At 52.4% G+C, this 23862-nt stretch overlaps 1 protein-coding gene across 1 annotated transcript in view; it reads left to right on the top strand.

The window, feature by feature from the left end:
- Positions 1 to 23862, top strand: part of DNAH9 (dynein axonemal heavy chain 9) — a gene marked incomplete at both ends in the record, with an annotated part of 144840 nt that overhangs the window by 35784 nt on the left and 85194 nt on the right. The window contains 12 exon segments of the mRNA XM_082294246.1: positions 179 to 353; positions 2830 to 3003; positions 3605 to 3812; positions 8655 to 8820; positions 9928 to 10030; positions 10968 to 11207; positions 14060 to 14221; positions 14461 to 14657; positions 17913 to 18075; positions 19066 to 19189; positions 21206 to 21348; positions 22721 to 22882. Of these exon segments, the coding sequence (XP_082150372.1) occupies positions 179 to 353; positions 2830 to 3003; positions 3605 to 3812; positions 8655 to 8820; positions 9928 to 10030; positions 10968 to 11207; positions 14060 to 14221; positions 14461 to 14657; positions 17913 to 18075; positions 19066 to 19189; positions 21206 to 21348; positions 22721 to 22882 (2017 nt within the window).

Raw genomic sequence — 23862 nt, 5'->3', positions numbered from 1 at the left:
GTGCCAGCAGGTCCAGGCAGAGGATGGGTGTTCTCCTTAGTGCTTTTCCAGGGAATGAGACACTCACTGCTGACAAGGAAAATGCTGATATTCCGGCAAAGCCTTCCTGGGCTGGGAGCAACCCCGGTGCTTCACCCAATTATATTTCCCAATTATGTTTTCGATTTCCATCCCTCAGATTTAAGAAGATTATTCCCATTCCTGAGCAGAGCATGGTTCAGATGCTGTGCTACCTCCTGGAATGCCTCCTGACAGAGGAGAACACCCCTCCCGACTGTCCCAAGGAGCTTTATGAACTTTACTTTGTCTTTGCTGCTGTCTGGGCCTTTGGTGGATCCATGTTTCAGGACCAGGTAAGAAGGGAGGTGCCACATCAGCATCTTTCAAGAAGCCTTTTATTGCCTTTTTTTTCCTACTTTTTTCTACTTTCCCCTGGCCTAAAGCTGTGTCAGTGATGCTGTTTGACCTGGAGACCTGAACTAAACAATCCCTTTCATGAAAGACCTCATTATCCAGGCGGTGATACTGGAGAATGGCTGTGGGGTCACAGGGTGGAGGGTGTTTGCTTCTGCAGAAACATTTCACTGGGGAGAAATATTAATTTATGGAGGTTGTGGGTGTGCATAAAGTGATCAAATTAAGATGGATTTATCAGGTGAATCCATCAGTGGAGCATTCCCCAGCCACCTGACTGTGCAGGTAAATGCTGGGCTCTGTGGCACAAACCAGCTCTGTCACCAGGATTAATAATAACAGGGGGATGATGAGAGCTGGCCATCCTCGACTCCTGGTGGAATGACACGAGGCAGGGGTGCTCAGCAGGGCAGGGCAATTGGTATTTCAGGGACAAACAATGGCCAAGCTCAGCCTGGTGTTCCCTTGGTGCCACCACCCCGAGGCCATGGAGTTTGAGACCAGCTTTCCTGGATCTGCAGAGGATTTAACCCTCCATTCCCGATGTGCCAGCTGGGAAAACCACAGCCTTGGTTTTGTCAGTGCAGAGTGACTCAAAAGCCCAGCCCAGCCCAGCCTGGGGAGCAGAGCTGGCCCGTGCCCAGCAGGACGAGCTGCTGCCTCAGTCCCTCGCGGGTCGGCTGGAGCGCGGTCGGTGGCACTGGGACACGGCGTTGCCGTGCCAGTGCACTTAGTCCTGGCATGGCAGGGCCTTGGCACAGCTGGGGGTGTGGCAGGAGGAGCTGGGAGCAGGCTCAGCATCCCGCTGGGAGGATGCCGGACGTTGCTGCCTGTGGTGCTCTGTAAATGTCAGGGAGGAGAGCGTGAGCGCGCAGCGTCCGAGCGAGGGGGAGCCTGGTGAAAAATGATCCAATATAAAAGCTGTTTATTGCTCCCTGCTGAAGGTGCCCTTCCTGGTGACCTTTTGCTGCTGAAATGTCAGGAGAAACGGGCTGGAAGGCTTCCCACTGCTCAGTGTTCATTGGTGGGGGGCCCCTCTATAAAAACAGATGAGAGGTTTGCCATTTCCAGGCTCTGAAATTAGCAGAAATCCATATGGGGTTTTTGTTAAGGGAAGCAGTGTGAGCTCGACACCATTCTGGCAATAGAGCTGGGGCTGGGACTGCTCCACTGAAGGGCTCAGGGGGGCAGGCAGCCCCTCCCAGCACCACTGTGAGAAAGCTTTTAGCAGCGCTGCACATCCCTGCTCTGCTGCCGTGCTGAGGAGTTGTGACGACAGGAGAAAGGGGATTACAGTCATTCTGCCTCTCTGGGTAGCACGAAACTGCAAAATCCTGGATGCTAATAATGTGTTTTTCAAGTCCTCTGGTCTTTTGATGTGTGGTGGCTCAGGGAGCTTTGCAGAGGACACTCAGTTCAGAGCCAGGTTTCCTGATGGAGGCTGAGCAGTCCAAGATCCCACTTGGTCCCAGGAAAGCCTGTGGGGTGGCTGTGGGGAGGAGAGACCTAGTAGAGATGCCCCAGGAGCAAACTGTGCTGCTAAAACTGGCTCAGTGATGTGTCTGCTCTCTCCCAGACATCTTTTTAGCAGCACTTTCCCCCTCCTTCCCCCCCTGCTTCTCCCCAGGGCTGAGGGCTGCAGTCCCTGTGCTCTGCACAGGAAAGGTTCAGACAGTGACTGGCCCAGTTTCACAGAGGAAACCTGAGGCAGGGAAGGGGACTAAGCACATTCTGCAAATCCTGACTTAGTATCTAAAGCAAAAACTGTCGCCCCAGCTCCCAAAACAAAGTTCAGGTGCTTCAAAATCCCCATGCATGGAAAGAGAGAATGGGGAAAGCAGGAAAGCAGGAGCTTGCTGGGCTCTGTGGCAGCTGAACAGCTGGAAACAGCTGGAAACAGCTGAGCCACAGGAACACAGTCCCTGTTCCATGCTTTGCTGCACTGGGGGCTGCAGTCCTGCTTGAAAAGAAGCCAGAAAGCAGCAGCTAAGTGTGTGCAGGGCAGTGTGGTTTGTGAGGAAGAGATTTGGTATGCATGCTCTGACTACCCATGGCCATGGATGGAGATGGATGTGGTGTCCTTGTCTGTTGGAAGAAGTAGGCACCAAAAATCAATCAAGTGTCTGTTTAGTCATAGGCACGTATTTCTCTCTTTCAAATTGATCCATCTGTCTGATCTCAGGCACACCAGAAGTGATCAGCACAGAGGATGCATTATTTAGGGGAATAAATAGGAGTGATGAGGAAAAATGAAGAAAGTGAAAAATTAGACTTAATAATAGGAAAAAGGATAAGGTTGTTGTGCTGTGGAATATATTTTAAGGCATAATCCCACTCTGGTGGACTGGGATAAATAACATTCTCCATCTCGAATGAATTTCTCCAGATTTGCCTCTTTTCTCCTCTCTTTGGCAGCTCGTGGACTACAGAGTGGAGTTCAGCAAGTGGTGGGTGGCAGAATTCAAGACGATCAAGTTTCCTTCTCAGGGCACAGTCTTTGACTTTTACATTGATCCGGAAACAAAGAAGTTTGAGCCTTGGTCTAAACTTATTCCCCAGTTTGAATTCGATCCAGAGATGCCACTGCAGGTGGGTGCCCCTGGCAGGCTGCTGGGCTGGAGGAGGTGCTGTGTTTTAGTGTTTCAGTGAAGCCTGGTGAAAGGTCAGGCACTGATGGAATTCCCTGTGGGATACAACTCAATTCCCCATCTTTTTTGCTGTGCTTTGACTGTAACAGCACAACGTCCATCCATCTTCCAAAAAGCAGGGGCAGGGAGCTGCTGTGCCCAGGGTGCAGAGAGAAGCAGTGAGACAGAGCAGGGACAAAGCCTCTGAGACACCGTGGCACGTCGTCACTCTGCGTGGCTGCAAGTAGAGATGGGTTTATGTTTGGGCCAGAAAAAGAATTCCTCAGGTAGTGAATGGTGGTTGCCAGTTGTCTGTCCTTTCAGAAGCACCACAGGGAGCAGGTGTCTTGTGAAAATCGTCACCGTTTTAGCGAGGTGTGAGTTTGTGGGAAGATCCAGACGCTGCTCCCAGGGCTTCACCTGGAAGGATGGACTTGAATGTCTGGCAGCAGCAGATCATTCCTTCCCGAGGGGTCACCTTACCCATTCCTGGCTCTCCCAGGAGGTGGCTGTGGGGTGCTGGCAGGGCTTGGGGACACTCACCTGGTTGCTGTGTCCCCCAGGCCTGCCTGGTGCCCACGGCCGAGACGGTTCGGGTGAGGTTCCTCGTGGCCAGGCTGCTGCAGCGCCGGCGCCCCGTGCTGCTGGTGGGCACTGCTGGCACGGGCAAGTCGGTGCTGCTGGGGGACACGCTCTGCTCCCTGGACACCGACAGGTACCTGGTGAAGAAGGTCCCCCTGAACTACTACACCACCTCTGCCATGCTGCAAGGTAAGCTGCTGGCTGGCTCTTAAACCGCACCGGGGTTGGACACCAGGAGGAATTTCTTCACAGAAGGGGTGGTTGGGCACTGGGATGGGCTGCCCAGGGAGGTGGCGGAGTCACCGTCCCTGGAGGTGTTTAATGAAGCCTGGATGTGGCACTCAGTGCGGTGGGCTGGGTGACAAGGTGGTGATGGGTCACAGGTTGGACTCGATGACCTCAAAGGTCTTTTCCAGCCTGGTTAATTCTGGGATTCTGTGACACTCCTGGGGCATCCATTGGGGTTTGGAGTGGGATGTGCTCAAGGAAAGACCGTGGGTGAGCTGCCTGTGCCGTTTGTGGGCACACCCACGACCCCACTGCGAAACTCCGCTCAGCAGAGCCCTGGTTTTGTGGAGATGCCATCTTCCAACGTGAGCATTTGCATTCTTAACCCCACCACTCTGTTTCAGGGCTGTGCCAAAGCCCAGGCTTCAATCTGCTGCAATTTTTACAGCTTGTGTTTGACTTGAAGTGTGTCTCTAACATGCTGGAATTTAAGCCTGTGCTGAATAGGATGGGTTTCTTGAAGAGGATCCAAACTGTCCTCAGGGTGCAATGATGGGAATTGCATCCCAATTAGCAGTGAGGATGGTGCTAATGGATATGTGCAGGCTGGAAGCCAGGGCTGGTTCCTGGGGCTGTCCTCCCGTCCTGCCACAGCCCAGCGTGGCCCCTGGAGCAGGTCCCACACCCCCTCCCCAGGAGCACAGAGCTTGCTGACCTGGGGGGCTCAGACCCCCAAGGAATTCCCAGCCCCAGGGAAGTCCATGAGAATATCACTGATGAGGATTTTTGAAAATCAGTGACAAAATTAAGCTTGAGACTGAGGTAGGGTCAGTTTTTCTGTGTAGTCTCTTCAGAGATGAAGAAAAAGCAGGAATTTCTTGAAAGGTGTCTCATTTTGGAATGGTGTCCAACGAGAGAGAAAATAATTTGACATTTATGTATTAACCACTAACGAAGCAACCTGGTTTTGTTCTGAGTTGAATTACAACTGCGAGTCACTATGAACCAAATTGCTTCCTTTATGCAGCTGTGTTTAACCTAAATGTCCTGAAATCACAGAAAATTCTGAGTTGGAAGGGATCCACAATGATCATCAAGTCCAACTCTTAAGGACATGGCCCCTCTGGGAGTGAAATCCACAACCTTGGCATTATGAGCACCATGTTCTGACCAACTGAGCTCTTCTCCTACTTCCCCAGAGCAGCTGGGGCTGCCCCTGGATCCCTGGCAGTGCCCAAGGCCAGGTTGGACGGGGCTTGGAGCAGCCTGGGACAGTGGGAGGTGTCCCTGCCCATGACAGGAGATGAGCTTTGAGGTCCCTTCCAACCCATTCTGTGATTCTGTGAAGCCCTGGGCAGACCAGGGATTAACCTTCCCTCTTTGGGTTGTTCCTGGCTGAGTGGTGCCAGCTGGGAACATGAGTGTCCCTGGCTTCATCCCTGCTCTGCCAGGCTCCCAGCACTGCAAACATTTTCAGGAAGGTTTTGCAGTTTAAAATTGCTCTCTGAGGCCGATCTGCTCGCAGAGGAGTGACAGCACAGCCCCAACCCATGCTCTGGGGCCACGCTGTGGGGCCACATCTGCTCTCTGAGGCAGGCTGGGAGGCTTCCTGGACTTGCTGGTGCCTCTGCACACAGCAAATCATTTGAGCCCTTTGTCCTTCAAGCAGAAAATGGGTAAAACCTCCCCTTCTGGCCAATCTCGCAGCCATGGGCAGCGTGATGGTTGCAACCTCCCTTTTCCCCCTCCTCCTGGGGTAGGAAGTGCCCTTGGTTGGGGAGGGGGCTGAGCTGTGTGTGCTCAGCTGCCTGGGGGGACCCTGGTGTCCCCCAGCTGCCCAGGTGAGTGTGAGCAGGTGTGGGGCAGGTACAGGGTGTCCCTGTTGCTCTGAGCTCCGGGCTGAGCCCGCCCCTTCCTTCTCTGCAGAGCCCAGCACGTCTTCATCGCAGGGCAGTGTGATTTATGCTGCTTGGCATCCTTCCCTACTGCTTATTTTTTAGTTAATTTGCCCCATTTTGTGGAGTTTGTCAGTTGGCTGCTTTTTGTCTTCCCCACCAGGTGCCTCTTTTGATTTGTAAAATGGGAATCCGAAGCAGTTTGGGATTTTAATTTTTATTAACTTTAGAAAGAGCCGACCTGAAAGCCAGGAATTCTTAGTCGAGGTGCCTGTGGGGACAGAGATTTTTAACGTTCAGAGCTGCACTCTTTAGGGGAAGCACAGGGATGTGGTTCAAACCATCCTTGTGGGCCTGTGGCTTACAGAATTTTATGTGGATAGGGGTTCAAAGGAGCCAGACTCTCTGTGCCCAAACCTGGGCACAGATTGGGGATTTTCTTTGGTGTATTATGACCAAATCCCGCTTCCTGTGGAGCCTGGACCTCTGGTGTGCTGCTTCCTGCCCTCTTGGACCTCTGCTCCTCCATCAGCTGTAGCCCTGCCCTCATTCCACACCTTCCCACTCCAGATCTTCCTTGAGAAAATGACAATAAATGTTGTTTTTCTGGGGTTGGGTAACGTTTCCCCCTTGGCCATCAGGGTGAGAGGATCCACACTTGCCCAGTCTGGTGTGCAGTGAGTGTTTGAGGGGGTGTGTCAGGAGCTCAGAGCAGGGACCCTTCAGGATTATTGTGGGATAGGCTTTGAATTAAAATGCAACTTCCACAAATATGTCACTTCATCCCCAGTAATTGCATTTCACTGTGATGAATCTCCCGCATCCTTGTTTAACCTCGAAAAGGGCTGATTTTATATGTTAATTAAGGCCTAATTAAATTTAAATTAAATGCTTATTTGAAACACTTAATTTGACTTGCTACCAGAAATTTCAAATATTGTGGTTTTATTGAAGGGGGAGAGAGACTCCACTGAGGGAAAATCCATCATTTTTCTCAGCACAATTCATGCCTTTGTGCAGAAGTGTCTGTGGCGAGAAAACAGCTGAGTTCTTCGTGGGTAACCAGCCTGTCTGCAGGGCACCCAAGCAGGAGACAAATGGGGCTTTGCAAGAGTTGTAGTCTGAAAAAAAAAAAAAAAGGGAATATAAATTTTCCTTAATAACTTTCACCTTTTATAAGGAATGGCTGAAGTGTGCATTTGCACCAATTTTTTATCAAAATTCCCAGTTGTCCCTGCTTGCAAAGGACTGCTCCTTGCTGGTGATAGCCCCACACTGTGCCAGGGAAACAAATTCTGCCTCCACCTCCAGGAGCACTGGGAGCACTGGGGAGTGAGGGTGGTCTCCAAGAAAGCCCCTGGCATCCAAATCATCCCAGGATCCAGGCAGGGAAAAGCTGCTGCTGTTTGCTTTGCCCCTTTCTGAGGCAGTAAAGGTTGCTCAGGCTGCAGTGAAAGGAATCAATAAGCTATAAAACATTTTGTGCAGCAGTGTGGGGTGATTTGCATTAAATATCACTCCAGCATTGTAAATATTCCCAAAATGCTACAGTCTTGAGCAACACGTTACCTCAGCTGTCTGCTAAAACAAATGGGAATTTTCCAGAGCTTCCCAAAGAGATTTTCTCTCCGTGCTCTCCCTTACTCGTGTGGGATCCCGCTTAAAACTGGGTGGGGATGGGACAGCTCGTGTTGGAATTGAGCCTTGTTGGGTTATCTGGAGGTTTGGGTGGTGCTGGGGAGAGGATCAGGGGACTTGGAGGTGTTTGGGGCTGTTCAGTCTGGTCACAGAGTCCATGAGGTTGGAAAAGCCCTCCCAGACCATCGAGTCCAAGCTCACCCACCCTGTCTCCAGCCCAGAGTGCCACGTCCAGGAATTCCTTGGACACCTCCAGGGATGGGGACTCCAAATCTCCCTGGGCAGCCCCTGCCAAGGCCTGAGCACCCTTTCCATGCAGAAATTCCTCCTGGTGTCCAACCTGAGCCTGCCCTGACAGGATAAGAGGGAATGGCCTCACACTGCCAGAGGGCAGGGATGGATGGGATATTGGGCAGGAATTGCTCCCTGGGAGGGTGCCAGGCCCTGGCACAGGGTGCCCAGAGCAGCTGGGGCTGCCCCTGGATCCCTGGCAGTGCCCAAGGCCAGGCTGGACATTGGGGCTTGGAGCAGCCTGGGACAGTGGGAGGTGTCCCTGCCGTGGCAGGGGTGGCACTGGATGGGCTTTAAGGTCCCTTCCAACCCAACCCATTCTGAGCTTCTATGATTCTCTTTGGTGCATTTGAACAGATAATATTATTTTGATTGTTCTGAAGTTGTCCAGGCCCTCAACCCGCTCTTTTCCTTTGTCTAAAAGATGTAAAAAATGCATTTTCTTTCACAACATTTCTTTGCTCATGGGCTTTGTGCTCCAGCATTTCCTTGGCTCCACCCCAGTGCCAAGCCACTGCTGTCCCTGCTCGGGGACACAGGCAGCCTGGAGGACTCACTGTGCTGTGCTAGGGATCAGGATAATCTCAGCCAGGAGGATTGAGTTTAAACAAACACTCAGGAGGGGTGCAAAAGGCTTTCTCGTGCATGACAAGCTTGTGTTTGCTCTGAGGCAGACCTGGCTTGTAGCAGTTTGCTGTGTTTTGTTTGCAAGGAGGCATTGAAAACTTGGTGATTTGGGTTGAGTCGGACCAAAAATCTGCCCAAGAGGGCTCTGCAGGGCTCCCAGGCAGGGTCTGGGGACAGCCACCATCCTGCCAGCTCGAGACAGGGCCCCTGGTATGGGAACAGCCCCTGTCCAGCTGGGGAGCAGCATCCTGTGCCAAGAGCAGCTCTGCCTTCCTAAAAAGCCCTGAACATCCCAGGTGGAGCTGAGAGGGCTGGGCTGAGCAATCCTCTCCTGTCACTCCTGCCCCTACAGGTGTGCTGGAGAAGCCTCTGGACAAAAAGGCTGGCAGGAACTACGGCCCTCCAGGCACCAAGAGGCTCGTGTACTTCATCGACGACCTGAACATGCCTGAGGTGGACGCCTATGGGACCGTGCAGCCCCACACGCTGCTCAGGCAGCACCTGGACTATGGCCACTGGTAGGAGCCTGCTGGGGCTGGGCTGAGACCCTTTTGGGAATGGGGTTTGAGGTGAAGTCACAGCGCAGAGCCCTCCTCCCATCCCGTGTTGGAGCTGGCTGGGAGGCTCTGGGTGAACACTGTGCACCCTGGGGTGTCCCATGTCCCCAGCAAACGCTCCCTGCCTGGCTGAGCATGGAGGGAGGCCGTGGAGTGCCCCTGCTGTGTGAGCTCCTGATGCTGTTTTCAGTCAGGCAGCAACAAACAGTCGTTCTGCAGGCAGAGGTAATTTGTAGGAAAAGCAGCGGCAGTGTTTTGGAAGGAGATTGGAGTGTCTTACAGCACTGCTGGGACAGGGATGCTCACAGCCCTCCCACGGGAAAAGCAAGGCAGAGCCCCAGAGCCATTCCCAGTCTCCTCAGCCGTGTGTGTGCCTGGACTTGAGCCAAAGCTTCCCAGCCGTGGGGACAGTGGGGCGGAAGCAGAAATTCAGGGCTGGGGGTGTTGGGGTGTTGGGGAGGTTGGGCAAAAAGAGGGTTCTGGGTGTGTGTGTGAGCAATGCCCCGTGGTGGGGGACACCTTGTGCCCCCTGTCCCCTCCTGGGCAGGTTCCAGGCTCCCTGCCCCACTCTCAGCAGCATCTCTGTGCTGTTGCACCCCTCAGCACGGCGGGTGCAGCTCAGCCCAGGGTGCTGAGGAGGGACAGGGGCACAGCTCCTGTCCCCTCAGGCTGCCTTGGCCCCAGCAGTGATCTCGGGGCTCTGCTGCACCCCAGCTCTGCCAGCAGCCGCCCATCCTTCCCTGCAGGCAGCCTGCCCCCACCCCAGGCTGGCCCAAACCAGAGTCATTCCTGTGATTTCCCACAATTTCTGTGCTGGGTCTGACCCGAGAGCTCTGCTCAGCACTTGTTGCCAGCTGGTGGAAGTGTCAGCTATGGGATGTCCCCCAGGAGCAGGGCCCTGTGTGCTGGGCCATGTGCAGGCATGCAGCAGTCTCTGCCCCCGGAGAGGGGCAGAGTGTGACCCCCTGAAGCCACAAGGGTCCTGGCAGCCCACAGACACGCTCAAGGCACAGCAGCAGTGGCTGCCCTGGCTGGAGTCACCGTCTGTGGCTTTTGCTGTGCCCCCAGGTACGACAGGAGCAGGCTGTCCCTGAAGGAGATCAGCAATGTGCAGTACGTGTCCTGCATGAACCCCACTGCGGGGAGCTTCACCATCAACCCCCGGCTCCAGGTAAAGCCCTGCGCCAGGGCAGGCACGGCCCTGCCCTGATTTTGGGTGGATTGTTGAGGCTCAAGGCTCCAGGAGAGCCTGTGGCAGATCCTGCTGTCATTCAATCAGTGGGAACAGCACGGATCTGTGCAGTGACTGGAATTCCTGATGGAGAGGCAGCAGATTTGCTGCCTTCCTCCCTTCTTTGTGTTTCCTCTCCTTTTGCTGCTCAGTGGGAGGAAGAAGTCACAAGTTCCCAGCCAGCTGGACATGACTCTCAGGAAAACTTCTGGTTCAGACAGGCAGATTTTACCTTCCTCTTGCTGGTGTTTCCTGCTGGACCATGGTTTGTGAAAGTCTTTTGGTGGTCAGGCATTGGAACTTGCTGCCCAGGGAAGTGGTGGAGTCACCAGCCCTGGAAGTGTTCAAAAATGAGTAGATGTGGCACCTCACAGTATGGTTTGGGATTTGTTCAAAGGTTGGACTTGATGATTTTGGAGGTCTTTTCTAACCTTACCCATTCTATGTTCCCTTTCTTTGCAAGTTCCAAATCAGCAAAAGGTCTTCTGGGAGGTGGCACCTGCTCCTTCCACAGACAGGACTGAGCTTCACCAGGGCTCAGTGGGGCCTTCAGACCTTCCAGCTCTTCAGTGGACTGAGCTTCCCTAGTGAAATGCCATCGAAAACCCCTTGTTCAGCCAGCAGAAGGTGTCACCTGCCAGCTGTCCTCTGTGGGGAATTGGAAGGGGGAGATGGTTCTGGTGGACTGCAAGTCATGGGATTGTAGAGCATCCCAGGTTGGAAGGGACCTTGAAGGATCATCTGGGACAACCTTTCCTGGGAAGTGGAAGATTATTTAGTGCTGTGTCCAGCCACAGCAGGTCCTCCAAAGGGCACTGGCCTGGGAGATGGTTGCCCATCTCTCTGACCTTTCCGTGTCTCACTTTCTCTTCCTCAGCGTCACTTCTGTGTCTTTGCCCTCTCCAACCCTGATCAGGAGGCCTTGTCCAGGATCTACAGCACCATCTTAGTGCAGCACCTGGCCAGTGGGAATTTCACAGAGCCTGTGCAAAAATCAGCCCAGCAGCTCATTGCCCTGGCCCTGGGGCTGCATCGGAAGGTGGCTGCCACTTTCCTGCCCACAGCTGTCAAGTTCCACTACGTTTTCAACCTCAGAGACTTCTCCAATATCTTCCAAGTAAGTGCAGCTCCTGTCCTGTGGCACTTGGAGTTTGTCCTGATGTCACAGGCAGCTGGTGAGCCAAACACAGTGTCCCACCCAGTAATGACACAGCAGGGGTGTCCCCTGAGCAAAGGGGGTGACCTTGGGCCATTCCCCAGCTCCTGGTTGGTTTTGAATGCATTCCAGAGCCATCACCCGTGACTTTGGGGGAAGATCAGTCAAAAGCTTATTTACTTTCCAGCCTCCTCTGGCCAGTGGGGAGGGGTGCACAGTTCCAGAAGGAGGTGCAGATTTTGAGGGGTTTGAAGTGTCCCCTGGCTGGAAAAGGGACCAACTGGAGGGAGCTTTGCGCTCCTGACCTCAGCCCTTCATGCAGTGGCTGCTGTGAGTGTGGTGGAGCTGGGCTTGTCCCGGGGAGCCCCACCCCACTCATGTGAGTGTGGGGGTCGATGGCACCACCCCACCAGCCAGGGAAGCTCTGACTGCATGGGGCAGGTGGTGGATTCTCTGGGCTGCTGGCCCTGAGGAGAGGAGAGAAGAGGAGAGGAGAGGAGAGGAGAGAAGAGGAGAGGAGAGCAGTAACTGGTTCAGCTGCTGTGCCACAGCTAGGACAGCTTGGTGGCTGTGCCAGTGTGTCCTCTCAGGTGCTCAGCATTGTGAGTGCAGGATGGCATTTAAAGAGCTGGTAAATCAATCCAAACCAGCTTTGATTTTACCACTGAAACTGAATTACCAGCCGCTGCACCAAAGGGAACTTGTTCAGCTTCAGAAGTGGTTTTTTCTGTCCTCAACGAGATTTTGTTTTTCTGTTTTCCCCAGCAGTCTCATGCTCTGAAGCAGCTGATGTTCCTGCTCAAGAGCCTTTCAGAGTTTCAGGCTGATTAATACAATTTGATAAATTCCTCAGCAGCCAAACCAAGGGTCAGCACCATAGCCTGTTCTAAACCACCCACTGGTGATTTGTCACTGTCCTTGTTAACATCTGTTTCACAAAGTAGGTGCCTGGAAGTTCAGTGCCTTGTGCCTGCCCATCAGACAGGAGCTGGAGGAATGACAGGACAGGGAAACCCAGGAACAGGACCTTGAACAAGTGAATAACTCCACAGTGTCAGGAGGAGTCAGGCCCATCACTTGCACTCAGCTGAGCACCAGCAGCTCCGACGTGAGATGTGGGTCATGTTAAATCCTGCCTCCCAGTTAAGCTGGGCTTGGAGAGAACAGGAGCATTTCAATGGGAAGCTTTAATTGGGTTGGGGGGTAATAGAAACCATCCTGCCAGATCCCAGTGCTGGGCCAGAGGGCAGTGACAGGAATGCTCCTCCTCCTCCATTCAAGAGATTCTCCATGCTCTTTTTTTGTTTGTATCTCTTCAGTGTTGGCCCCAGCTCCATCCCAGATGCAGTGATCCACAGCCACGTGTCCCTCGTGCTTTTGGGGTGTGGGGGTCTTTAGGCTAAAGGGATTTTAGAGGCATTGAGTGATTTTGAATTCTGTTTTAACCAGTTTGGGATCTGATGCGTTTCTCCTTCCTCTCTTTGAGTTATCAGCTTTTCTCACCATTTTTTTTTCCTGGAATAAATAAAATAATTTGACAGCTGTAATGACAAATGTGAAACCCAAACAATCTGAGCCATGGACCAGTGAGCTGAGAGGGCCTGCTTTACATTGCTGTCAATGCATTAAATATTTAATGTATAAATAATTAGATGTTAGGAATAAAAGCTGTCTGTTTAATTCATACCATTGAAAGCCCTGTGTGCTGTTAATAGGCTTAGTATAGGCGACACCTCTTTGAAATATAATTCTTTTATGCATTTTAATAGAGTTCATGGTAAACACAGTGTGCTATGCAGACAGCAACTGATATTTCCTGCAGGCAGAATGCACCTAATTAGAATTAATTGATTAAAAAAAAAAAAAAAGACGCCAGTAACATTTACAAACTATTTTTCCTTCTTGACAAAGCACCCACGGGGTGCATGGGGTTGGATGGAAAAACTGGACATCTGGGCTGGTGCCTGGTTCTGAAGGGTCCCACCTGCTCAGAGCAGGACCCCAGCCCAGCCAGGGGAGGCTGGGTGGGGGATCAAAATGGGTGTAATGAGTGTAAACCTTGAAAGGAATGTGGGAAACAGGCATTCCCACCGGGGGTGTGGGCAGCAGATGAGGGAGGTGATTCCACCCCTCTGTGCTCCTTCATGAGACCCCACCTGAAGCACTTGTCCAGCTCGGGGGTCCCAGCACAGGGAGGAGCTGGAGCTGCTGGAGGGAGTCCAGAGGAGGCTCCAGGATGAGCAGAGGGATGGAGCAGCTCTGCTGGGAGGAAAGGCTGCGAGAATTGGCTTTGTTCAGCCTGAGGATTGCTCTGAAGTGACCTTACTGTGGCCTTCCAGTGCCTGAAGGGGCTCCAAGAGAGCTGGAGAGGGACTTTGGACGAGGGATGGAGGGACAGGACACAGGGAATGGCTTCCCACTGCCAGAGAGTAGGTTTAGATGGGATATTGGGAAGGAATTCTTGGCTGTGATGGTGGTGAGGCTCTGGCACAGGTTTTCCAGAGAAACTGTGGCTGCCCCATCCCTGGAAGTGTCCAAGGCCAGGTTGGACACCTGCTCTGGTGGAAAGTGTCCCTGCCCATGGCAGGGGGAGGATGGAATGGTCTTTAAGGTCCCTTCCAACCCAAACCATTCTGGGTTGAGAAGCAGCTTTGGGAGTTCTGGGTCAACAGGACACATTCCCTTGGGTGTTTGGTGTGGGTTTGCCCAGAACCTGGGTGCAGGTTGCTGTAAGGGGGACTCAGCACACTGGGTGCTGCCTTGGGTCCCTCAGGGTCAAGCCTGGGTTTCCTGACTGTCCTTGCTCTCCACAGGGCCTTCTGTTCTCTACCCCTGAATGTCTGAAGCAACCCCAGGACCTGGTGAGGCTCTACCTGCACGAGTCAGAGCGGGTGTACCGGGATAGGATGGTTGAGGAAATGGATTACCACACTTTTGATAAAATCCAGCGGGAGATGGTGAAGAAGTGCTACGACGTAAGCATTGAGGGCTGCTGAGCTCTAGTGCTGATGGCAGCAGAACAGAGTGGGTTTATTGGAAGGGAAGTCAGTACTGGGGATTTTCCTTTCCCACTCTTTCTCTCCTGTACCTCTTTCCCCTTTTCCACATGCAGGTGCAACTGTGTGGACGTAAAAATGCTGTTCCCTGGGGAGTGGCTCAGAGCTGCAGTGGGTTTTCCTGTATTTGTTCTGTACTATTTTGTTCTCTTTTACAGGACATTGAGGACACTTTAGAGCAGGCCAAACACATGAATATTTACTGCCATTTTGCCAAAGGCCTCGGAGAACCTGGCTATAGGCCAGTTCCAACCTGGCAGGAGCTGAACCAGATCCTCGTGGAAGCCTTGGACAACTACAACGAAGTCAACGCTGCCATGAACCTGGTGCTGTTTGAGGATGCCATGTGCCACGTGTAAGGGGCTCTTCTGCCTTCATGCTCCCACCATTTGTCTGTGCAGATTGTTTGGTGGAGTTTCCCAGGGGATGGAGGAAGATGGGCTGAGGCCAATCATTTGTAGTTCAACAGGGCCAAGTGCCAGGTCCTGCTCTTGGGGCACAACAACCCCATGGAACACTCCAGGCTGAGGCAGAGTGGCTGGAAAGCTGGAAAAGGCTGTGGGGGTGCTGATGACAGCCCTGGGGTAGCAGCAGGGCCAGGGCAGTGCCCATCCCCTGTGCTGGCACTGCTGGGGCACCTCCAGTGCCGGGGGCAGCTCTGGGACACTCAGGACAAGAAGGACAGGGAGGGGCTGGAGCGTGTCCAGGGAAGGGAACGGAACTGGGAAGGGGCTGGAGCCCCAGGAGCGGCTGAGGGAGCTGGAAAGGGGCTGAGCCTGGAGCAAAGGAGGCTCAGGGGGGACCTTGTGGCTCTGCACAAGTCCCTGACAGGAGGGGGCAGCCGGGGGGGTCGGGCTCTGCTGGCAGGGAACAGGGACAGGAGGAGAGGGAACGGCCTCAGGCTGGGCCAGGGGAGGTTTAGATTGGGTATTGGGGAAAATTTCTCCACTGAAAGGGTTGTCCAGCCCTGGCACAGCTGCCCAGGGAAGTGGTGGAGTCCCCACCCCTGGAAATGTTCAAAAAACACATGGCCAGGACTCCTGAGGATGTGGTTTAGTAGTGACCATGATGGACAGTTGGACACAATGATCTTTCCCAACCCTGAGGATTCCATGATTCTGGGAGAATTACAGCTGTGGAGCTGGGGGGGAGCCAACGTTTCACCTGCCCAGGTGTTGTGTCCAGCACAAACACTGAGCTGCTCCAAACTGGTGTTTGGAAGGAATGTCCCAATCTCTGGGGCTTCCAGCCAGAGGCTCTGCGTGCTAGTGGTTTTTTGGTCTGGTTGCTGTCATGAAACCTTTGGCCCTTGGAGCTCTGCATGTGGCACAAATATTTATCAGATGTGACATTCAGGTGCTTTATTGCCTTCCCTTGCCAGCCAGGGTGTACTGGGGTTTCCCTAAGTGCTGACAGCTGGTTTAGAGCCACATTTACACAGGCCCTTAGTGGGATTTTCCTCTGTATGAAGTATTGTGTGCATTTAGGCTACTCCTTTTAAAGGGTGCAGGCATTTAGACTGCTTTGATCCTCTGGAAAACCTGCTTGCGTGGAGATGCCTGGAGGTGCAGATGGATTCCAGCTGGAAATTGGACATGTGGGACTATATGAAAATAAGCTTCCCACTGATCATTATGAAGCTGTTTACATGCCTTGGGGTGGGACCTCCAGCTCTCACACCCAGCCTGGGGAAATCCCAGCAGAGACAGAGTCACTTCTGGGTGCTGAAATGCAGAGCTGGCCTTGGGTGGCTTCAGGAGATGGAGCTACCCTGGCAATCAGAGTGTGAGCTGATTCTGTATGGAAACCTTGTCTCAGGAGGTGCAGATTTGGGGCTCTAAGCTGGAAGGAAGCCCCTGAGCTGGTGCACACCAGGGTGGGTGGTTTCAATTCTCATTAATATATATATATTTATTTTTTAAGAAACATATATATATAAAGTTATATATATATTTTTATATATATAATTTAATATATATATGTATACATACACAGGAGTAGCATTTACACACACACACATACATACATATATATATATATATATATATATATATATATATATATACAAAATTGGTTTGTTCCAAGTGCTCCCAACCCGTGTTGTTGGCCACTGGGCTGGGCAAATTTTCCCTGACAGTCTGGGTGTTCCCTCCTCTATCCATAGGTCCCATGAAACCTGCTGTCCATGCGTGTTTCTGCTTGCATTGCCTGCAGAATGGTCACAGGAATACTGACCCTGTGCATCTCTTGCTCTTGTAAATTGGGATTTGCAATTGGAATTTACAAAACACGGCCCTGCCCCTCCAGTTCACACTGAGAATAACGAGGAAAGCAAGGTTTGGGTATCCAGCACAACTCCCCAATTTCACTGGAGCTGAGTGAATCCCGTTCATTGCATTTGGAAATTGCATTTGGCTGAAATACACAACTCCCTCCATCTCAACCAGCTTCTGACTGTCAGCTGGAATTTGCTGAAGGTTTTCAGTTGGGAGCAAAAATAGAAGAAAAGACATTTGATGACTTAATATATGTAGGGCCATGGGGGATGCCTGTCAGTCACCTCATCCAGGGCTGTGTCACAGCACGGAGCCCTCGGGAGCACATCAAGGCAGGGACCACGGGCAGAGCTGGCCTGGGGAACTTGGAGCAGGAATGCTAAAGTTCTCCTCACATACTGGGTTGTTTTTACAGAAATAATTTCACAGAAATTAGTAAATGATTAAGTTATAAAATTATAAAAAGATCAGTCAGAGTTTGTGCATAGATTATAAAATACTGGAGTGGTTATAAAGCAGTGCAGTGTTTCTCACAGTATTACTTGAAAAATAATGAGATTAATCTAGGAAAATAGTGAAGGGAGCTGAATAAAAGCTGTGGAGAGGGGAACGGGGCTTGTATTTCAGTCCCAGGACAGTGGGGGTTCCACAGGTGGGATCCTCTGAACCCCCCTCACTTGGGGGTGGCAGCATTTGCTTAAAGAGGATAAAAGGGAGGCAGACAGAATTCACTGTAGGATCTCCGACAGGACAGGTGAGCAGACCTGGGAAGCAACAGCAAGTTCATTGTGTGAGTGAGAAAATCTCACTCTTAGGTGGTGGTGGTGTGCATAACTAAGGAATACAGATTGTTTTCTGGGTAGGTTTGTGCCATTCCAGCCGTGTGTGAATGTGCTGTGGTGCAGAGCAGGGCTCCTCACCTGTGCACGAATCCCAGATGCCTTGAGAAGAGAGGCCTTTCCTGAGGAGGGGGATCAGAGCCTTGAATTTTGCTCTCAGTTCTTGCATATCAATGTCCTTTTCCCCTTGCCCTCCCTGAAAAGATACCCAGGCCTTCACTTGAGCATTGTTCTGTCCAGCAGGACTTGGCAGGTGGAAAAAAACTGGGCACATTTTGAATTGCCACCGAAGTGGGGCTTTTTTTTCATCAGCACCATCCTCTGGACAGGTCTCAGCAGAGACGCGCATCGATTGCTACCACATCTCCGAGACCAACATTCTTCATCCCGCTCAGAATACAATTTCTTAGTGAATAAAATATGTATGGAAAAGCAGTGGGCAGAGAAATAGGAAAACACTCTTACTAATGAGAGATTTTGTATGCTTCAATTTAGCTGCCGCATCAACCGCATCCTGGAGGCGCCCCGGGGGAACGCGCTCCTGGTCGGCGTGGGCGGCACCGGGAAGCAGAGCCTGACCCGCCTGGCAGCCTTCCTCAGCTCCCTGGAGGTCTTCCAGATCACCCTGAGGAAAGGATACGGCGTCCCTGACCTCAAGGTGGGGGACTTGAAAGGCTCAGGTGGAGGGGAAGGAAGTAAAAATCAGAACTCGCCCTGGAAACTTGTTGAATGTTGAGAGACAGAATGGAGGAGGATGACCGTGAGCCCAGGTGTGCCCAGGTGGGCAAGAGGCCAATGGCACCTGGGATGTGCCAGCCCTGGGTGGCAGCAGGGCCGGGGCAGTGCCCATCCCCTGTGCTGGCACTGCTGGGGCACCTCCAGTGCCAGGGACAGCTCTGGGGACACTCAGGACAAGAAGGACATGGAGGGGCTGGAGCGTGTCCAGGGCAGGGAACGGAACTGGGAAGGGGCTGGAGCCCCAGGAGCGGCTGAGGGAGCTGGGAAAGGGGCTCAGGCTGGAGCAAAGGAGGCTCAGGGGGGACCTTGTGGCTCTGCACAAGTCCCTGACAGGAGGGGGCAGCCGGGGGGGTCGGGCTCTGCTGGCAGGGAACAGGGACAGGAGGAGAGGGAACGGCCTCAGGCTGGGCCAGGGGAGGTTTAGATTGGGTATTAGGGAAAATTTCTTTGCTGAAAGGGCTGTCCAGCCCTGGCACAGCTGCCCAGGGAACAGGTGAAGTGCCAGTCCCTGCTGGGATTTAAAAGCCATGTGGATGTAGCACCTGGGGACATGGGTTAGGGGTGGCCCTGGCCACTCTGGGGGAACAGGTGGACACGATGACCTTAGAGGGCTCTTCCAAACGGAATGATTCTGTGATCCTGAGGTACTGAAACACTCCAGGCACCACACGATGCCCTGGAGAGGAGCAAATGCCTTGCTGGAGTGTGTCTGCACAGGGGTGCAGCCAGAGCTGGGGTCTCCTGGCAGTGCTCCGTGCTGGCCAGGCCTGAGAACACCCCAGCCCAGCCCTGAGTGTCAGCCCTCGGATGTACTGATGTTCTCAGTGACTGGGCAAGTTCTGAATTTTCCCATTGCTGGGTCTGGCTTGGCAGCATGTAGCTGCAAGCCCTCCTGGTTCCCCACCTGCAGGCAGACCTGGCAAACCTGTACCTGAAGGCTGGGCTGAAGAGTGTGGGCTCCGTGTTCCTGCTGAGCGACGCGCAGGTGGCGGACGAGCAGTTCCTGGTGCTGGTGAACGACTTCCTGGCATCAGGTACAGCCCTCGTGCTCTGCTTTCTCCTCTCCCCCTCTCCAGTGGAGTTTTGCTCCTGGTAGCACCTGGAATTCTGGAATAGACAGAGGGGCAAAGGCTGAAATGAGCTGGAAGTTGCATGGGTGGAGCGCTCGAGTAAAAGCGATGCCCGGGCCTCCCTGGGGAGGGACACTCCATCAGCTGGGACATTTCTTGTCTTTCCCTTGTGTCTTGTACCCGTTTTTCCATATGTCTTGGGATTCTGCACATAGCTGCTAAGGGACAAGTCTGCTGGGATAGTGCAGCTGGGGACAGAGCCAAAGGAATGTATCACAGGTGAGGAGTTTCACCGGGGGATCTCGTGCATCCACCTCTTGAATTAAGGTTGTTTCTGGACACAGGGTTTGGCTGAGTATCTGCGAGCTGGAGGATGAAGCAAAGCCACGGGGTGGCTGTGTCAGTGTGTGTCACCTGGCTGCTTATCCCACGCCAGTCCCTTCCCTGTTGTTTTTCCAGATGCATTGGGGTTTTTGAGTTGCTGCTCACCCAAAGCACTGCAGGGCACTCGGTGTCCATGCCAGCGCTCTGTTTTGTGGTGTGTGTGGATGAGCATCCCTGTGTGCTGCGGTTCCCAAGCCCCTGGGGGTGCAGGCTGTGTCACCAGGACTACGAAGGACACCTGGAGTGGGCATGTCCCCATTTTCCATGGCAGATCCCTGCCACTGCCTCCCTGCCACTTTCTGCCTTGTGAATCGGGTGGGGAAGGCACCAGCTGGGTCCCTGCAGGGATGGGGAGAGGTGAGGAATCAGCAGCACAACTGTTTGTGAGTAGCTCCAGAGGTGTGGCTGTACATTGGTGGCCAGATGGCTTCAGCAGCACACAAGCTCTGATGCTCTCCCATCTGAATCAGCTGTGATGATTTTGTAATCAGGAGCAAGGACAAGGTTTGATGTGGAGGGTGGGGAGGAGTTCCCACCAGCTCCTACATGTGGTGCAGATGCACAGACACCTGATAACTGAAGGTGAAGCTCAGGAGAGAGCTGAGGTTCTTCAGCCTGGAGAAGAGAAGCTCTGGGGAGACCTCAGAGCCCCTTGGAGCCTAAAGGGGCTCCAAGAGAGCTGGAGAGGGACTTGGGACAAGGGTCTGAAGTGACAGGATAAGAGACAATCCTTCCCTGTGAGGGTGGGCAGGCCCTGGCACAGGGTGCCCAGAGAAGCTGTGGCTGCCCCTGGATCCCTGGAAGTGTCCAAGGCCAGGCTGGACAGGGCTTGGAGCAACCTGGGATAGTGGAAGGTGTCTTTCTTACTTGTTTCTCTTGTTATCATCATCTAGAACAAAATATGTTCTAATCTTTTTGATAAATGAGCAGATTTCTGATGAGTCTATTTCCCTAAGTGATTCGTGCTCATATTGAAAGTATCTGACTCAGTAATGATGATTTTAATCAAATCAGAAGCCAGAAAGGAAGTGAATATGTGATAAATTAAGGAAACAATAATAAAAAAAAAAGAAGTTGGTTGGGTGCATTTTTGGCAGTCAGCTGCTTAACTAGTAAATTTTAAAAGTTTTTACAAGATTTTTAACTTTTAAAATATTTTGGTGATCTGAGAGTTATTTGGCCACTCCTGGAAATGGCCCTGAACAGCTGCAAAACCTTTTGGTGTAATTAATGCATTTGCAAAACTACAATGATTTTGTATCACTTATGGCATATTAGGGATTTGAATATTTCTTTTGTAATCTAATTAGATTGCAGAGCTAAAAAAAAAAAGGGATTTTCTGTACTTTGCCTCTATTCTATGTTCCCTTCCCTTGTGTTTCATAGGGATGTTTGCTGTCAGGGGTGTTTATTTTTCAGCACAATGACCTTCTGTGCCCCTTTGCTGCTTCTGGGGCCCGGGGGTGCCTGCTGCAGTGGTTTTACCTGAGGAAGGGACTTCCCTGAGCCCCTGGAGAGGGAGGCAGCAGCTTCCCTTTGCTCTAAGACTCCGATGACATCCAGACCTGTAAACCCAAATGTGTCCCCTTCTCCTAGGGGAAATCCCGGATCTCTTCCCTGATGATGAAGTGGAAAACATCATCAGCAGCATGAGGAATGAAGTCAGAGGCCGGGGGCTGGTGGACTCCAGGGAGAATTGCTGGAGGTTTTTCATCGAGCGTGTTCGGCGGCAGCTGAAGGTGAGGTGGAGCAGGAGGGGCTGGTGCCCAATGATTTTTTGCCTTTCTCCTGTTGTATATTCTCTGTGTTCTTTACACACACCTTTGTAGCCTATTATTGCATTAGTAGCTGGTCCCAGTACTTCTCCCAACTTTTTCTCTAGGCAGAAACACAAAACCCATTCCAGAGCCCCAAGCCCTGGGGGGTACAAGGTGCCTCTCCTATCTTGGTTCTTTTTGGGAGCCAAGGCCAGAAACAGCTCTTCGAGACACATTTTTGTGAACAAAGTTTAGTTTCCATCTGAGGGGGGAGGATTTAGAGAGGGGGGAAATTCTCTCACCTCTTACGTCTCTAATTGGTGATTTTTGTCAAATATGCCAATTTGCTAAACTTACAGAACTGTATTCACCCCAGGTGGGGGTGGGCATTGTGTGGACATTTTCCATGTCTGCCCCTGGAGGCCTCCAATAAAGACCAGCCTTTCTGCTGCCTCCTGGACTAATATTATCTCCAAAGTGTGGTGTTTTATTTCCAGGTTCTTGAAGGCATCAGGGTTGGTGCTCTCCATCCACCCTGGTGCAGGTGTGTGGGGTGGAGATGCTCTGAGCTGCCCCGTGGGGAGGTTGGGCTGCAGCCTGGCATGTTTTGCTGCCTGGTGCTGGTGATGCCTTTTCCTGGTCTTAAAATCAAGAGGCACACACGGTTAGAAGGGGAAAAGGGATTTTACCTTGGTATTTATTCTTGAGGATCCTTAGGTGCACACGTCCAGGTCATGTGCACCGAGATGCACCCTGCCGAGTCTTTCCCTGTGTCTCTGTGTCTCTCTTCTCGTGTGTTCCCATGTGTTCCAGTGTGTTCCCCCAACATTGGGTATAACATTATAGGTTTTACTAATTAGCATATCTATCAAAGATTCCCCAATGAGAGGCTCAAGTGAGCCCCCCTTCCCCAAGGAACCTTCCCCTGGATGGTTCTATCTTGGTTTACAGAATGTGTTCTGGAGAGGACCTTGGGCTCTGGGGCACACTGATCCCTGGCTACGAAGCTTCTAAAATGTTGAGTCTCTCAGCTTGACAAACAAGTCCAAGAATGTAGGCAAAAAGCACTGGGAATACAGAAGTTATAAAAAGGTATAACAGGGGTATAACAGGGGTATAAAAGAAAAGGCAAAAATCTTCATGGCATCACTGGCATGAAGGTGCACTCAAGTGCGGGACACACCGTCTGTGTCATCACCCGGGGGCCTTTAGACAGCGCAAGTGATCCAGCACAGAGGCTGCTGTAGCTGGTGGGGTGGGATCCTCCCTGGGAAGGGGCTGCTGGAGCCCAAGGTGGGCTGCAGGGGCAGATTCCAGCCCTGCTCCTCCTTCCCTGCCCTCGTGTGCCCCGCAGGTTGTGCTGTGCCTGTCCCCCGTGGGCCCCAAGCTGCGCCTCCGCAGCCGCAGGTTCCCGGCCCTGGTCAGCTGCACCACCATCGACTGCTTCCAGCCGTGGCCCCGGGAGGCCCTGGAGTCCGTCAGCCTCCGCTTCCTGCGGGACATGGACACCCTGCAGGTGAGCAGCCAGCACGGTTCCTGCCAGGGGACCCTGGGGACAGGGCTGGCTACAGCCAGGAGTGGCTCCGTGTCTCACAGCAGGTGGGCACTGCTGAAAGGAGGGTGAGGTTGCCCTCCAATGTGAGGGATTGGTTACGTGAAAAGGGACATATAGATTCGGGATATACAGATTCTTTGCAGCTTGCTGATCTGAGAAGCTGGCTGCGTGAGAACGGGCACATAGGCCCTTGCAGCTAGCAGAGCAAGGGCTCATAAGACAATGCACCACACATCCTGTTTAACAACTGAAGTTACAGAATATTACATGTATCTTGCTCAGTAACTGAACCACCATTGAGCCTTACTGCTGAACTCTGGGTTTATTTGCAGAGCCAGCAAGGTTAGGTTTTGGCAGCAAAACAATGGACATCTGTGGTTAGAAGGCCAGGGAAAAAGGCAGAACTGCTGACCACGAGAGGGGGTCTAAGGAGGGGTTTAGAATCAGCTTAGTCGACGTGAACCACTTAGAATGCGCCGTTACGAATATGCATAAAGCCTATTATTGTTAGTATATAAGGAGTTCTGGTACAATCAATAAATCAGATTCCTGCTGATCACTCATATTGAGCGTCTGGGTTTCCCCTCTATTGCGACACTCCAACACATCCAGGACAGACACACAGCTGGTGTCTGTCCATCACTGGTAGCACTGAAGTGCGCTGAACTCAACCAAACCATCCTTGAGGCACGTTCCAGGTTTTTTGGAGAGGGTTGTGGAGCTTGGCAGCAGAGCCACGGGCCCCACGCTCCTGTGTGCCTGGTGTGTTACTGGGTGCTGGTGGCACTGCCAGGGAAAGGACGGCTCTGCCAGCACAGAGGGAGCCCCAAACACCCACAGAAAATAATCTGCTGCTCCTGAGCACTGCAAGGAACACACGCTCTGCTCTCCCCACTTGAGTCTGAGCCTCTGGAATTCTCAAGGGCAAAAATAGGTCAAGT

This window comes from Coloeus monedula (genome assembly GCF_965178545.1).
Source record: "Coloeus monedula genome assembly, chromosome: 19".
Classification (NCBI taxonomy): Eukaryota; Metazoa; Chordata; class Aves; order Passeriformes; family Corvidae; genus Coloeus; species Coloeus monedula.
This window is presented reverse-complemented; position numbering and strand designations above follow the sequence as displayed.